The sequence below is a fragment of the Strongyloides ratti genome, assembly GCF_001040885.1.
Source record: "Strongyloides ratti genome assembly S_ratti_ED321, chromosome : 2".
NCBI lineage: Eukaryota > Metazoa > Nematoda > Chromadorea > Rhabditida > Strongyloididae > Strongyloides > Strongyloides ratti.
The window spans coordinates 13,968,791-13,982,575 of NC_037308.1; the positions used below are offsets into that span (position 1 = coordinate 13,968,791).

Sequence of the window (13,785 nt, forward strand, 5' to 3'; positions counted from 1 at the left end):
AAATATTTACCTATTTCATTATATATATATATATATATATTTTTTTTTAATACAATTTTATTTCTTATTTGGTATTATAATAGAAAAATAAAAATATTTATTTATTATACTTAGTAAAATATTTTATCAAAAAAAATATCCAAAATATAGTAGTGTTCAAATGATAAAAATAATAAATAAATTTGTGTGGTTAGTGACAAAATCTTTTAAAAAAAAAGATTTACCAACTTTTCTGTCTAGATGATAGCACTTAAATTTATTTTATCATTAATATATCTCTTTTTTTTTAATGTACTTTTATAGCTATAAAGTTGATTTTAGGTTAACATATATTATTGGTAAAAACTTTGATTAATAATTTACTGTGTTACTGATAAAAAAATAGATAGAAAATAATTTTACACAATTCTTATCATCTATCATTTTAACGATCTTTTAAATATAAGCACTTATACCTATATAATTTTCTAAGATAACTAAAAAAATTAATTGTTATTATATTTACTATTTTTTAAAAAAGAAAAAAAAAAAAAACCACATGATAAGATAATAGTTATTAATAATTTTCGTACTATAAATATTTAAATTACTCATTCTTAAAAACTAACTAATCATTTTTCTAATTCTTTTTATAAAAAAAAAATATGTTACTTAAAATTTTTCTTAATCTACTTTATTATAAAAATTACATTTTACATAGTCATGTATTTTTTCTTTGTACTTTTTTCGATAAACTATTTCATAATTAGAGAAAGAAAATTAATCAAATATTTTAATGTTTAGTTGCACTTTTTTCGCGATTCACTCATATGGATGGTATTTAGTTTATTATTATTATCGTCATCTAATATATGTTGTATCATTTTCAAACACCCTAATACATTTATAGAAAAGGGCATTAACAACTTTAAAATAATTTTTTGCCTTAGTTTTTATATTATAAAAACAAAGTTCACTTTTATTTCAAAGATCTTTTTAAAAATTTTTTTTTTTATATATAAATATATGGAAAATAAAATCTTATATAATAAATATTTTCTTTACTTTAAGATTCAGTTAAAAAAAAATATTTCTAACAAATTTCTTTATAATTTTCATTTCTCATGTATATTAACATTAATATCAATTTTTGCACTTTATAATATAGAGAAATGTAACTATATATTGTAGTACTCTTTTTCAAGGACATTTAGGGTGATCATTACTATCAAGAAAAAAAAAATAACATTTTATAGAAAGAATTCATTTATTTTTTAACATCACCTTATCAATGAGTAAAAAAAAAATTAAACTTTAAGGTATTTTAATACTCTATCCTTTTTTAAAAGCTTGCACTAATGTTGCTCTTCATCAAAAACTAATGAATTATATATAAACGTTATGTATTGCAATGGTGGTTATAATATATTTTAACATTTTCATATTCTAGGGATCATATTGTTATATTTTTTTAGTAGGACTTCATCTCAACATTTTTATATTTAAATACTTTCACTTTTTATATATGATATTAATAAGTTGTGGTATATATAATAATTTTAATATTTAAATCTCATTTTTCCATACATTAAGCCTTAACAGTTAACAAAATGTACTTTTAGTAAAGTGTTAAATTTTATCTGCACTTTTTATTTTTAATACATTTTTAATCTCATTTATATATAACATAACTTTGTTGAGTTTCTTAATTATTTTATATTTACCAACTTTAAATATAACCACAATCTTCTTGACGTAGAAAAAAAAAAAAGACAAAGTTTTATCATAAATTATTGTTATGAAAATGTACACTATTAGTTATGCAATAAAATGGATATAAAAAAATAGATATATTATATATAAATATATTCCTATGAAGTGTAATATTTTTTTTTATTTACACCTTCTATCTTAACAAAATAAATGGTAGATATGTAAGCATGTTATATGGTAACTATTTTTCATCATTTTATAGAAAATAAAATCTTATCACAATTTATTTTATTTTCAAGTCTAATATTATACATTTCCCTCATTAACTAAAATTGTTTTATTTGGTTATTATAAAGTAATGATAGCTCAATATATATATATATATATATATATCTATATATATATATATATATGCACTTTGATGTAAATTACTTTTTTTCATATCATTGTCCTTTTTTCTTCTTTTTTATTTGCACTTAAATATATATATTCTCCCGACAACTATATTTAGCTGTTTCCAATTTTATTCATATGTATAGTCATTTTTAGGTAGATTGATAGCCTTATTATGAAAAAAATTATTTTTTTATTTACAGAGATTTTTTAATTATTCATTTAATAATGTTACTTTAAAAAATTTTTTTTTTTATAATTTTATTTTGATTTAAAAAAAAATGAAATTTCTTAAGAAGTTGTTATATATTATTATAAATTTATAATAACCTCTCGTATAAAAGGGCATCTTTTAAGAAATAATAACAATTCATTATTTATCTCTTATTTTATCTTTTCTATCTATCGTGCATTCTTAAAAATTACATGTTTTCACTTTCATTTAGTAATACCCCCTTTCTTTCTTTTGATATCATATTGTACAATGTTTCTTTCGAGAACAATATACATATGTTTTAATATTATATATATATATATGAATGAATGAATGAATAAATGTCTCTGAACTCTAAAGCTATAAGGGAACATAAAAAAAATTTTTTTTTTTCTCTTCCCCACATTTTCTCTCCGAAACTATAAAATATGTTAACTCTTATCTAATTTTTAATGTTTAAAAATTATAAATATTTCCCCTTCATTCTATTTGTAATTTCTCTTAAAAATTACATTTCCTACTATTTTTCTTTTTAAATATTTAAATTAAAAAGTTTTTTTTTTTAATTCATTTAAATATCTATATATATAATATATTTATTACCTTAAAAAAAGGAGAAAAAAAATTATAATTTAAAAAAAAAAATAATAGGTTCAAGTAATAAAATAATTTAATAAAACCATCATCTTATGATGTTTTTTTTTATTATAATATTTTTTTATTTAAGGCATTAAATTTATATCATCTTTACTTAATATGATTATCCTAGATATTTTTTTTTCTTATTTTTCTTCTATTATACTTAAAATATTTTCTTATATAAATTATATATGTATATATAATTTATTTTTTATATTATTTTTCATCTTATAAAAAAAATAAAATAAAATAATAAATTTTTATACAATAGTACTCCTTTCAGAGGTCATCTTATTACAAATTTTTTTTTTCTTTAATTTATTAAATTATATTACCTGATTTTCAAGAAAGTAAATATAACCTTAATAGTCTTATTAAACATTTATTTTAATATTTTATTAAATTTTGAACCATTACTATTTGTTAATGAATAAGAGATGATAGATTGATTGTTTTCCAATCTATTCAGATCACCTTGCACTACAAGAACACTCTCTACATTTAGAACATGCATAAAAATTTGAAATATATATATATATATATAAATTTTTAGAGACAAAATAACTTTACAAATATGGTTATAAAATACTAGAAGAGTTAGGCGGTGCACAATATGTAAAAATAATAAATAAATATATTTATTATTTTATTTTATTTATTTTTTTTTGCACAACATTGACGGGTTATTTTATATTGAATAGGGAAGTGAACACATGTGTATATTTTTATTATTATAAAAATATATCTATTTGTTAAACTATAAGACTACATACTAAAATGCCCTTTGTACAATCGTCTGTTATTTCTTTTACTTCAAAAAAAAAAAAGTCCCCGAATTATTGAATTTCATCAATAAATATTTCTTTTTCTCACCCCAATATATAATATATTTTTGATGAAATAAAGAAGCAGGAAGGAGCATTAAAATATCCTTTTCATAGGCAAAACGGAGCTTTCTGGTTATTTTTTTTTTTTGTTCTCTTTCATCCTAACTCTTTTCAACTCAGAACAGCAAAAATTAAATATTAGAGGAAATATATTTTATTTTAACTCACTTAGTATATAGTCGATTTTTGACTATAGCAAAAATAAAATATTTCTACAAAGAAATTATATTCCACTTAATTAACAACTAATATTTTATTTAACCCCCACAAAAATTGTATATATCTACATTAAACCCCGACTATATATATATTATGATGATCTCACTTTTATATTTTGTTAAATTTAATTTTTACCCTATTGAAAATATATACATTTTAACTTTTTTTTTTTTATATCAAAAACTTCCTCCAAGTAAAGAGAGGAAATAATAATGAGCAAGGAAAATGAATGAAGTGTGATGTAGAGAGAAAAATATTTATAAAGGTATATTGATATAAAATATTTATAATAATATTTTTAAAGAAGTTCTTTGAAGATACTTCACTTGTTGTCACGGTATGTATAATATGTTATAATAAAATATATATATTTTTTTTTCATCTATATTTATAATAATTTTAAATATCATTTACTTTTGCCACCCAAATACAGTTAATTAAAATAAAATATAAATACATTTTTATTAAAATATGTTATTCAAAACTTTGTACATATATATATATATATATATATATATACTCATTAGCCTTATATTATTTTTTATTTTCAATTTTTTTTTATATATGATAGTTGTATAGTATATATTTATGTGTTTTTGAACAATAACCTTACATAATAAAATTACTTATTGTAAAAAAAAAAAAAATATTTCGTCTTAGAAGTTCTGTACATTACATCACACTTGTTTTTTACTTCCTTTCTCTAAAATATCTAATATATTCTATTTTAGAGATATAATTTAATTTTATGATAATATTCTTTACAAAAATATATATAGAAAAGGGGTAAAAAATAGCGCAGGCAATATATTTTTTTTTTTTTATCTTTTGTCTTTAAAATATTTTTTTTTTCTCCGATACCTTATCTTTATTTTTTTTCTAACAAAAAATGTTTTGTCACACGTAATAAAGTAAAATGTACATATTTTAACATAATTTTCTCTCGTTATATGTATATATATATCTAAGTATTTTTAGACTATTAAAATACTATTTTTAAAGTTATCTTAAGCTTATGATCCTACTCTATTATGTTGATTTTATAATAAATATTATAGAAGAAGAAAAAAAATATATTTTTTTTTATGTATGTGGTACTTGAAAATAAATATATGTATATATATATATATTTTTCTATTATCATATATAGTCCTCATCTAACAACCCCGTGAATGTTTATTTTTTATTTTTTTCCTTCTAAAATATATACGTTTAATATTTTTATTTTGCCAACTTTACTGGCTAGCATCTTTTTTTTTTATCTCTTATATTTTTTTTAGTTAAAGAAAGATAAAAACAAAAAAATAGCCAGTTTACTTATGTTAAAGTTTTTTTTAGTGCCATGGAATGAAATAAATGTTGTCTTCATTTAATCAACTGTCAATACTCTATAATATTTTAAATATATATATATATATATATTTTTTTTTTGCACATTTCTCATATATTTTGTTTTGGTCATGCAAATGTGCCAACAAAATAATAAACATTCCTGTTAGCAAAAATTACTTTTTATTTTTTTTTTTTTTTATATTTATAATATATACATATATCTATTCGTTTTTATAATATGCTTCATGTTTGTCTGGACCGCACAAACTCTCCTTTTATTATATCTAAAGATATGAAGGGGTGAGAAATTTTGTTTGCCAAAATGAAGTACTCTCATGTTTATTATTTATTTCATTACAGAGATTTAACCTTCAAATTTATTATAAAATCTATTTGTGGATTATTAATTATTATACTAAAAAAGGAAAAAAAAAAAGAAGAGAACCTAAAAATAAGAATTTTAAAATTTCCCAGATTTTTAATAGAATTATTAGTTGTTTTACTAGTTGTTGTAAGAAACTGAATAAAGAAAAGACATACATTATAATTGTAGTAAAATAAATTCACATATTTTTATATAAGTCATTATTATTGGTTTCTTTTAGTTTATGATTTTAAAATTTTAATTATTAAAAAAAAAAAAAGAAACCTAATAATTGAACTAAAAGAATTTAAAAAAAAAGATATGCAATCTGGTACTATAGATACACTTTCTCAAGATACTATATATAATGGTGATTTTTTAAGGAGTGTACTCCAATTAAATAATTCTATTAATAACCAAAACGTATCTCATTCTTCACCTTTCTTATCTACATTTAATTCTCCCACTAATGCAACTAATAGTGGAGGTAATAATATTTCTACTTCAATGGGACTATTACCAATGATAAGTGGAAATACGAACAGTTTCTCAAACAATTATCTCTATAACTCACCACAATTGTCTCTTGATAATCTTATCAACTTAATTATATCAAATCCTTTAATTTTTGGTAATAATTCACTCAATTCACAAAATCTCATTAATTTGATGATGTTACAAGCATTAGGAAGTAATCAAACTCCAACACTTACCAAAAATCGACAATTTCTTCCTACTCCTGTAAGCATTCCACAACAACCACCACAACAACAAAAAGCTCAACAAACACCAACTTCAGTTTATGATAGAATGACATTATCAAATGATGGTTCAATATCTTCATTTCAACCTTCATCTAATAACAATAATCTATTTAATAATAGTACTCCTTCATCAGGAGCAGGAACAACTGTTAATTCGAATCTCTATCTTCAACATTTGGCTAATTTATTAACAGCTAATCAGAACAAATTTCAAAACAATGGTATTGTTTATGTAAGTTATACTAATAAAAAATATATGTAATATCTTATTATTTAAATTATGAAAGACATAATAAATTTGATAAAAAAAAATATGACAGTAATTATAAATAATTATATGTCATTTTGATAAAGCATAAATTAATATAATTATATAAATATATATTTATTTATTTATTTTTTTTTAGAATCAATCAAATATTTTAACATCTAATAATATAAAAACAGAAGTTAATGGTGATATAATTTCAAATCCTATAACAGTTACATCATCCTTAAATAGTGGAACAGCATTTGATGAAAATAAATTACTATTCCAAGATACTTCAAGTATTCTTTCACAATCTGATAAAATTAAAAAGATATCAGAAAATGTTGGTATTAATAAATCATCATTATTATTAAATAATAAAATAAGTACAATAAAAAATTCTAATGAATCAATAAGTAGAAAAAGGAAAATGTCTTCATCTTCAACAGGATACATTGAACAGATGTCCTCAACTGCTTGTATTAATGATGGTACATGTGATGATGATACTATTAAACAAACATCTTGTACAAACTCTGGTAGATCATCAATAGAATTATTTGAAAGAAGAAGAGCATTCAGTGATATGCCATTAGTAATTAAAAAAAAAAATATTGGTAGTAAAGCTTCAGATAACAGTCCTAAAAGACACCATCCCGATAATGTAAGTATTTACGTTTTATTATTAAAATATATATATATAAAAAAAAACAACATTATTATAAAGAATAATAATACTATTTTTTTTTTATACATTACATTAAAATTAACTTTAAAAAAAATATTCTTTAATGAATGTATATAAATGGAAAAAAAACTACTATTTTAGTTAATATATATATATTGTCAATTTTTATTATTTTACTAATTTTCATTATAATTATATTGACTGGTTACATAAGACAAGTAGTTTTTTTTTTTAGTACTATAAAAATAATATAGATAAATATTTGTATATCTTTAAAAATTTTTTTTTTTTTAGCTTATCCCAAGTGATGGTAAAGCAAGATTAGTTGAAAGTTTAGCAGCAATGTGTTTAATGAATGGTGAAGCAACTCGTATGTTAAATACAGAAATTTTTGCCAGTATGTGGAATGATGAAGAAATGAAAGAAGAGACTAATAACAAGGAAACTATTGGAAAAGGAGATATTAAAATTGATGAATCAGGTTACACATCAGCTGATTCTAATTATTCTAATTGTGGTGTTAAATTAAATTGTAATGAGGAAAGAAAATATAATTCACTATTGACAGTTAATTCAAGATCTGTCACACCAAATGTTTCAAAAGATAAAAATGAATGTAATAATGAAATTGAAGATGATACAAAAGATATAAAAGAGGGAATTGTTCTCGATGAAGATATTCATTCACCATCTTCTACTGAGGCTGATTCATCATCAATTTCATCATCAACAGATAATTCCATTAAAAGTTCATCTCCAACAATTGTCTCTAATACACCTGTTTCCAAAGAAACATTCAATGATTTGTTAGATGGAATATTAAACAATCTTTTAAATAATTAAATAAAATAGTTGAATATGCAATGAAAAAATTGTTACTTGTATATAAAATAACAATATGATTATTCTTTAAATCTGAGAATTGTGTCTGTTGGAGGAGAATATATATATATATAAAAAAAAACATACACAAACAAAATTATTTATCAGAAGATAAATTGCCTCTTTTTATGATATACCTCATATTACTATCATTTCTAAAAATATATTTCTTTTTTTTAATATATATTTATTACTAAACAAGATTACTTTCTTCTACCATTATTCCAAGAAGAATTTAAAAACAATTTTATATTCATATGAAAAAAAAGAAATATCAACAAAAAGATAACACTTCTTGGTATAAATATATACAAATAACTGCCAACGATGAAAGTATTTAGCTTTTTTTTTTTCTATCAATCAATCTACCAATTTATTGTAAGATTTTAGTACACTTATCTATATATCATTTTTATGTTAATACAACAATATTATTAATATTATATTATGTATTTGCAACTTCCTATAATTATCATTTTTATATAATATTATTTCCCCTGGGTCCTTGTTTTTATTGTATATATATTTTTTTTTATATTAATAAATTTTAATGGAAAACATACCTTTAATATATCATCAAATGTTTCTTCAAGAATAGAAAGTTTTTTAACTGGATTACATTGTCCTGAGAGTGTTTGAAAGATATGAATAGCAGTTTTATAATATTCTATGTTAGGTAAATTATTATCAATTTGATATATTATTGAAGATGGTTTTAAATAATCACCTAATCCCATCATATCACTTAATTTTGAATCATTAAATGTATTTAAATAACATATTCTTTCAAAATATTTTTGATCTGCTTCCTGACAATGCATTTGAAATACTGTAAATAGTACAGCATAACCTTCAATAAAAAAATAATTTCCAATAAAATTACATGCTGGTGTATTATTTTCAATATCATTGTTTTTACTATTATCATTATTTTCAACAACAGTATACATATTTTCTGATGATGGTAAATTTGGAAATAAACATCTCATAATTATGTATAATCTTCTTATAATTACATGAAGTTCAACAACAATTTGCTGATATAAACATTTATGTGCTCCAATTTTATCATAAGCAAAAGTAAATACCTCTAACATTCCTTTAATTAAACGATTTATTGGATGATAAGATAAATTAATAGATGTTTTGAAATAATTATCAACCATATTATAATATTCAACATTCCATGGTAAATTATATTTTGGTATAAATTTTTCATCCATTAAATTATTATCATTTATATTAATATTATCATTTTCTATTAATAATTGTTGTTGAATTTTATTATATGAAGATAACATTTCTTCCCATATTTTATTTCTATCAATATTTTGTAAAGATTCTAATTCTTCTATATGACATTCAATTTTAAAATGATCTTCTAAAAAATGTGTAAAAACATCAAGCCATCTCTCACCAACATCAGCAATATTCTCATTAATATTAATAATCATTTCATCAATAACAGGTGAGACAAGTCGGAGAATTGGATCCATTAACAATACATCATTTTTTCTTTTATATATTGCATTGGTAATTTTTAACTCATTAAACAATATATTTCCTTGAAAATAACCTTCAATATAATCAAAAGGTGATGTATGTAGAATTCCTTTTCCATTTGCTATTCCTTCTTTATCAAAATCTCCATTAAATATTGTTGTTAAAAGATTCTCACAATAATATATCATTTGTCCTCTAATAAAACGATCTTTGTCAAAAGTTCCTTCATGATAAACACCATCTATTGTTATTTGACAACCTTTTCCATGACGTAAGTCATTCTCCCACATACCTAAATATTTTTCATGATTTGTACTGTAGACACCATAACCATGTTTCATATCATTTTTAAATTGACCACAATACATTTTTTCACCAACACCAAATGATAATTGACAATTGATACCAAATCCTTCACGATGACCATTTTTAAAATATCCCATATATGTATCACCATTAGCAAAACGAATCATTGCAAGACCATGAAGAACACCATTCTTAAATATACCTTCCATATAATCATATTTTTTCTTTTTTATTTCTTCAATAGATAATGGATGTATTTCAACACTTGAAAAAAAAACATTTTGCATAAAATAAGCTGTTGTTGTTGATGGTGTATTATCAACAGGAACCTGAAGTTTACCATATCCTTCAATTAAACCATTTTTAAAATTTCCTTTATATCTTTTACCACCTGGAAATATAATAATACCATTTCCATTTGGTTTACCCTTTTTCCAAAATCCAGTATATGTGGCATTTCTAAAAACTTGATGAGAAGATGTAAATTTATATGATACAAAACGTTCAATTGGTGGAATTTCATCAAAATTATTATTTTTATGATATGATAAAAATTTTAAAAATGATAAATAATTATACCAAAAAATTGAAGCTTTTATTACCTCTGTCTAAAAATATAAAAATAAGTTTTTTTTTTATTATATATCTATAAAATTTAGACTACCTTTATATTAACATCACCAGTATCTAATTCAAATTCATATTCTGGTGAAATAATTGATAATATATTATTACTATTATTATCATTATTATTACTTTCTCCAATTTCTTTTTCAAAAATCCATAAAAGAGGAAATTCAAGAAATATATAATCATTTTTATCAATAATTACAATACCATCATTAAAAATAATTAACTTTATCCAACTTCTTCCAATTAAATTTTTTAATGGATTTGAAGATATTGATGAGATATCTTTTAATTTTGGATTATTAATAGTATATAAATGTATTCTTTTATCATTCTTTAATGCTTTAACAATATTTTGATCAAGTGATGTTACATTTTGCCATAAATCATATGTTGATTCAGAATATTTATCTATTATTTCAAGTAATTTAAAATATTTTATCCATAATATTTCATTTCTCTATAAAAAAATTTTTTTATAAAAAAAAATGAAGATGATAATATTATTTTGTTTTTTTAAAGAAATTTTTATTATATTACCAAATATTTTTTTTAAAAAGTTTAGTATTATTTATAATTGTAACTGTTTTATTTTATATTTAATTAAAATTATTTTCAGCTATTGGACAAGTTTTGATATTTTTAATGATTTTAAAGTTGAATGAATTGACGATATATATGTATTTTTTTTGTGTATAAAATATAAATGAAAAGAAAGGTTAGTGATAAATGTAGTGAAACAATTATTTCAATAAATTTATATTCATATATATATATTTATATTTATTTATGTACATATTTTTACAATTTATTTTACTAAGAAAATAACTATGACTATATTTATATGGTATTTTAAAATGATCAAAAAAAAAAAAAAAAAAGTAGCGTAGCAATATTTTATAATATATAATTTTTAATCTTAAAAGGCAATAAAAGATGTCTAGTTTTAATGAAAATATTTTTTGGATATAAAAATAAAATTATTTGAATACAAAATTTTTGTAAAAAGAAAATTATATTTGTAATTATTTTATGAATAGGTAATGAAATTTTTATTTATAAGATGTATGTTTCAAATAATACCTATTAAAATTTTTATTGCTTTTTATTTTATTATTAAAAAAAAAAGTAACGTAATTGTTGATTTATGGAGATAAAATTTATAGCATTAAAATTATACTTTTAACAGGAACTTTATATATATTTATATATTATAAAAATTTTTATTTAATATAAAAAAAAAAGTGATAAATATTTATCTTTTTACTCTTCGTTTCCCATTAAATTTGATTAAGACAAGAAAATAATCAAATTTTTAAGTGATTTGTTAAATTAAAAAAAAAAAAAATCAAGATTATAAAAATACATAAAATATAATTAGAAAAATATTTCTGATAAATGGCACGTTATTAACAACTATAAATAATATATGTTTATGAAAAGAAATTTCAATGTACTATTTTAAATTAATGAACTAAAAGTAAAGTATAAAAAGATATTTTTATGAAGTTAATAAAAAAAATAATCACATCAAAAATTATCAACAAAAAAAACAAATGAGTTATGGTGTATTTTTGAGATGTCTACTATATATAATTGTAAAGTGATCAATCAAAAATTAATTTAATATTATGTGTGTTAAATTTATTTTTCAATAATTTATCAAAAACATTACAATAAAAGATGGAGAGGTATTGTATTTCTTATGTGGATTTCATGACGCTCAACATACTTTACATTCCATTCTTTAAATTACTTAACTATTGTCTATATTAAAAATAATATTTTAATTAAAAAATAAAAAGGTACCTGTCCATGAAAACTATTAATTATTAAATATCTATTAATTATTTTTGGAAAAATAATTATCCCTAAATAATTTAAAGAAATAAACATAAAATTCATTTTTACAATTAAAAATGTTTTCTTATAACCATTAAGTTGATATAAAAAAAAACTATCAAATACAGAGAATAAAAATGTTTAGAGAATCTAGATAACCATAATTAAGTATATAGTCCTAAAAATTTGAAATATATAAATTCAATATATCTAATTAATTTTTTTTTTCTAGATATCAAAATATTTAAAAGTTTTTTTTTTTTTAATTTTATTAATAATTAATATTGAAAAAAATTGAAAATTTTATGAAAAAAATAAAACTTTATTGATATACCAAATTAAAAACAAAATAAAAATACTTATATATTTATAATAATTATAAGTACAATTGTTTAAAAAAAACAATTTAAGTTAAAATAATAATAAACAAGATAAGAACTTTGAATATCATTAAAAATAAGAGTGAATTAAAATTAGTTATACTATTGAAACTTTGTATCTTTTGTTAAATTGTGAATAATATTATTACTAAGAAATCTAATTACATTTTATTTTTTATATATATTTTTTTTTGATATTTATTTTCTGTAACATTAACAAATATTTTTATATGATAACTAAACTTTTTAAAAAAGAATATATTCAAAGGCTCATTTAATTATCAATATTCCATATAAAATTGTTTAATGATAATTATATTATTTGAATAAAAATTGTCTAATAAGTCATAAGATGTTTGATAACTTAAAATTAAATGAGATAACTATTTTAAGAATCTCGTGATATAAAAATTTAAAAAAGCGTCCCTCTTTTGTTGATTTGACAAAATAAAGTATAAAAGAAGATGTACATCAAAAAAGAAGAAAGTAAGTAATACACTGATACATAGAAAAAAGATACACCTAAAGATAATATATATTTTTATAATAAAAATAATGTTTAGATAGGTCAGTTTGAAACACCATAAACAACTTATTTGTATAATTTTTAATAAAAAGACATTTTCCGATTATATTTAACAATTTATATGACCATAGTACTTTAATATCAGTTTATCAAAATACTTTATGAATGAATGTATATAATTTATAAAATGATATATGATGAATACATGATTAAACTTGTGTCATGTGTTAATTACTTTTGTGATATTTTTAATTATTTTTTTTTTGAGTTAAAT

The 13,785-nt window shown here is 19.8% G+C and overlaps 2 protein-coding genes across 2 annotated transcripts; one reads left to right on the top strand and one right to left on the bottom strand.

Moving 5' to 3' along the window:
• Positions 1–6,061: 6,061 nt before the first annotated feature.
• Positions 6,062–8,285, top strand: SRAE_2000444600 (Hypothetical protein; the record flags this gene model as incomplete). Its single annotated transcript, XM_024643317.1, has 3 exons — positions 6,062–6,736; positions 6,912–7,418; positions 7,737–8,285. 3 exons carry the CDS (start codon positions 6,062–6,064, stop codon positions 8,283–8,285), a joined length of 1,731 nt encoding a protein of 576 aa, XP_024508999.1.
• A 484-nt stretch (positions 8,286–8,769) lies between these two features.
• Positions 8,770–12,507, bottom strand: SRAE_2000444700 (MORN motif repeat-containing protein; the record flags this gene model as incomplete). The annotated part of the gene is made up of 4 exons (XM_024643319.1): positions 8,770–8,787; positions 8,888–10,741; positions 10,798–11,223; positions 12,496–12,507. The coding sequence occupies 4 exons, from the start codon at positions 12,505–12,507 to the stop codon at positions 8,770–8,772; spliced, it is 2,310 nt and encodes a 769-aa protein (XP_024509000.1).
• Between the last annotated feature and the right edge of the window lie 1,278 nt (positions 12,508–13,785).